The sequence below is a fragment of the Mustela nigripes genome, chromosome 10, assembly GCF_022355385.1.
Source record: "Mustela nigripes isolate SB6536 chromosome 10, MUSNIG.SB6536, whole genome shotgun sequence".
Classification (NCBI taxonomy): domain Eukaryota; kingdom Metazoa; phylum Chordata; class Mammalia; order Carnivora; family Mustelidae; genus Mustela; species Mustela nigripes.
The window spans coordinates 1559807-1563523 of NC_081566.1; the positions used below are offsets into that span (position 1 = coordinate 1559807).

Here is a 3717-nt window from a genome sequence, read left to right on the forward strand (position 1 = left end):
ATATTATACTATATTGTATTATAGTATAGTATATCCTATTATATCATATATCATATTATACATCGTATTATAGTATAGTACAGTATAACCCATTATATCATATTATACTATATTGTATTATAGTACAATATATCCTATATCATATTATATTATAGTATAGTATAACATATCCTATTATATATCATATTATACTATATTGTATTATAGTATAGTATATCCTATTATATCATATTATATATATTACTATATCATATTATATTATATTACAGTATAGCATGTCCTATTATATATTATATTATACTATATCGTATTATGTTATAGTACAGTATATCCCATTATATCATATATTATACTATATTGTATTATAGTACAATATATCCTATATATTATACCATATTGTATTATAGTATAGTATATCCTATTATATCCTATTATATATTATACTATATCGTATTATAGTATAGTACAGTATGGTATGTCCTATTATATATGATATTATACTATATCGTATTACAGTATAGTATATCCTATCACATATCATACTATATCATATTATAGCATAGTACAGTATATCCTATATTACATTATATATTATGCTATATGGTATTATATTATAGTACAGTACAGTATATCGTATTATATAGCATATCATATATTATATTGTATTATATTATAGTACAGTATAGTATATCCTATTATATTATATCATATCATACTATATCACATTATAGTATATCCTATTATATTATATATATTATACTATCTTGTATTACAGTATAGTATATCCTATATCATATATTATACTATATCATATTATAGCATAGTATATCCTATTATATCATATTATACTATATCATATTATAGTATAGTATATCCTATTATATATCATATTATACTATATCATATATTAAAGTACAGTATATCCTATTATATTACATCATATATTATCATAATCTATTATATCATATTCTATATTATATTATATCATATTATATTCTATCATATATTATATACCATATATATTTTGATATATCACATTATATCATATTATATTGTATTTTATCATATCATATATTATATATTATATTATATTATATCAAATATTATATATATTCATAGTATATCATATATTCTATCATATATTATATACTATATTATGTCATATATCACATTATATCATATTATATTATATCATATATTATATCATATCATATATTATATTCTATCATATTCTATTTTATCATATTCTATCCTATCATATTCTATTCTATGATATTATAGTCTATCATATTAAATTATATATCATATTATATTATATTATGGATGAATGTAATATGAGTTAATAATCATATCATGATTCATGGGTTATTTTAACTTAGCCCTTCACTGTTTTAAGATTTTTTTTTTTACAAGATAAAGCATATTTTGGTAGCATAATTTGGTAGCATAATTTTTTAGCATAAATTCTAAAAAATTCCAGCATAATTGCCGAGGAGGCTATTCTTTTCCATAATTAAGGCTTCAGCTTTCTAACTAATTTATGAAAGGAAAAAAAATGTATCTTTGGGCATCTGGGTGGCTCAGTGGGTAAAAGCCTCTGCCTTCGGCTCAGGTCATGATCTCAGAGTCCTGGGATCAAGCCCTGCATCGGGCTCTCTGCTCAGCTCTCTCTGCCTGCCTCTCTGCCTACTTGTGATCTCTCTGTCAAATAAATAAATAAAATCTTCCCCCAAAAGTGCCATTTTATATATATATATATATATATATATATATATGTATATGACTTTGACTTTACAAGAAATAACCTGTGGTACTCTGTGCTTTCCATATAATGAATGGCATTAATATATCACAGCGATATGACTGAAATTAATAAGCAACTAAAAAAATCCATAAAGGAGAGCTTTTCGGGGAAAGACTGTTTCCGATGGTGGGAGAGCGCCACCTGCCGTTCAATGTGGATTTCAATCCAGCCAAGCCACAGGGCCTTTCCACACTGAATCACAGTAATTTTAACGAGGCTATTAAGTATCAAAATATGAATTATGACTTTCTAAAGAAATGTTTATCACTATATGCCTAGAAATGGAGTTTTCAAAAAGTAAGTTAAAAGTCTTCCCCTCTAAAAAAGAGTAAGACTTCAGTTCTCTCTAAAGCTACCAAAAAACCATTATTACTAAAACAATGCTTAAAGACTTATTTTTAGAGAAAGAGAGTGAGTGAGCAGGGTACGGGTAGACGAAGAGGGAGAAAAAGAATTCTCAAGCTGACTCATTGCTGCTTGGACAGCCCGATGCAGGGCTCAGTCCCAGGACCCTGAGATCAGGACCAGAGCACAATCAGGAGGAGGCCGCTTCACTTCCCGGACTAAGCCACCCAGGCAGCCCGCTAAAACGAATTCTAAACCTTAAACATCTTGGCCCCAAATGCGGTTGACAACAAAGAACATGGGCTTCAGACCAAACCAGTTCAAGCCTGGCCTCTCATGTTTTTAAACCTGAAACTGCTCCCTCATGTGACAAGAGCTTAATAGGCAGTAGATGGTCAACAGATTAGAGATACTAACGACTAAGAAAAATTCATCTCCCAGATTTATAAGTTAACAAGTTTCTTTTGCCTTTCTTATCCCCTCCAGTCATCCCACTTTAAGAAACGTCTCTACTCACTCACATAAAAAAGGACCTAATCTGAGCTATTTTTTGATAATTCCCCCAAGCAGCCCCAAGTAAGTTTAAAGCTTTCCCTGTCAGCCACTGAAGAAATGGTCAGGTCCAGACAGCCACTCTTAGGGAAGAGAGTAACACTCAGTGAATTCTCTTCGCTTGCTTTCCCACATTTAATCAATTACGTAACAGGGTTTTAAGCAACTAAAAAACAATTATTTTTAAAGTCATGCCAAACTAATTCAAACCCCTCCCAGCTCCCAGTGTTGACGAACTGGCGGCCCAGGGGCCTGTGCGATGTGGCCTCCAGCGGGCCCTCGACTGCGTTCCGGCCACCCGCCACTCACCGACTCGGTCAGGCTGGCCTTGCTGGTCCCTGGACAAACGAGCAGGCTCCGGCCACAGGCTCCTGGCACCTGCTGTCCCCTCTGCTGGACAGCTTCCTGCTGGCGCTGCCGGGCTCGCCCTGTGCCACCCAACGCCACTGGGGCGCGGTCCAGAGAGGCGTCCCCTCCACCCAGTCACGCATCAGGCCCCTCCGGCTTCCTTCGCTGTGTCCCCGAACGGCACTTTGTCACTGCGCTTGCCAGTACCCGACGCGGCAGCACATGTCCCCTCCCCCGCGTCCCGGCCCCTCAGGGCAGGGCTCGGCCGCTCCTTGCCACCCCGGGTGCGAGGACAGTCCGCACACGGCCGGCCGGACGCACCGACCACCGCGGAAGGACGGACGGAGCCGAGCGCGCCCGTGGGGACGAGAGCCTGGTGTCCTCCGTCTTCTCTGGGGCTGAAGCCGGTCCCCAGCCGGTCCCCACCCAGTGACTGGTGGCGGCCTCTGCGGGGGGTCAACCTCCCTTCCCTTCAGCCCTGCGTCCCCCGACGCCGCCGCTCCGCTGCGCATGGGGACCGGCTCTCTTCTCCAGATGCGCAACAGCTGTCTCCGCGGGTCACGGCGGCCTCGCCAGGCGGGGACACGTCGGGGGACGTCGACGCGGCACTTGGTCAGGCGCTACGGCGAGGCGGGGGCGGCTGGAGCGCGGGGACGAGGCGGGGGCGG

The 3717-nt window shown here is 38.2% G+C and overlaps 1 protein-coding gene across 1 annotated transcript in view; it reads left to right on the top strand.

The window, feature by feature from the left end:
- Nucleotides 1-3717, top strand: part of LOC132026311 (collagen alpha-1(I) chain-like) — a 9464-nt gene that overhangs the window by 4930 nt on the left and 817 nt on the right. Inside the window, exon 4 of the mRNA XM_059414220.1 lies at nucleotides 2921-3707. Within this exon, the coding sequence (XP_059270203.1) occupies nucleotides 2921-3707 (787 nt within the window). The remainder of the gene's footprint in view (nucleotides 1-2920; nucleotides 3708-3717) is intronic.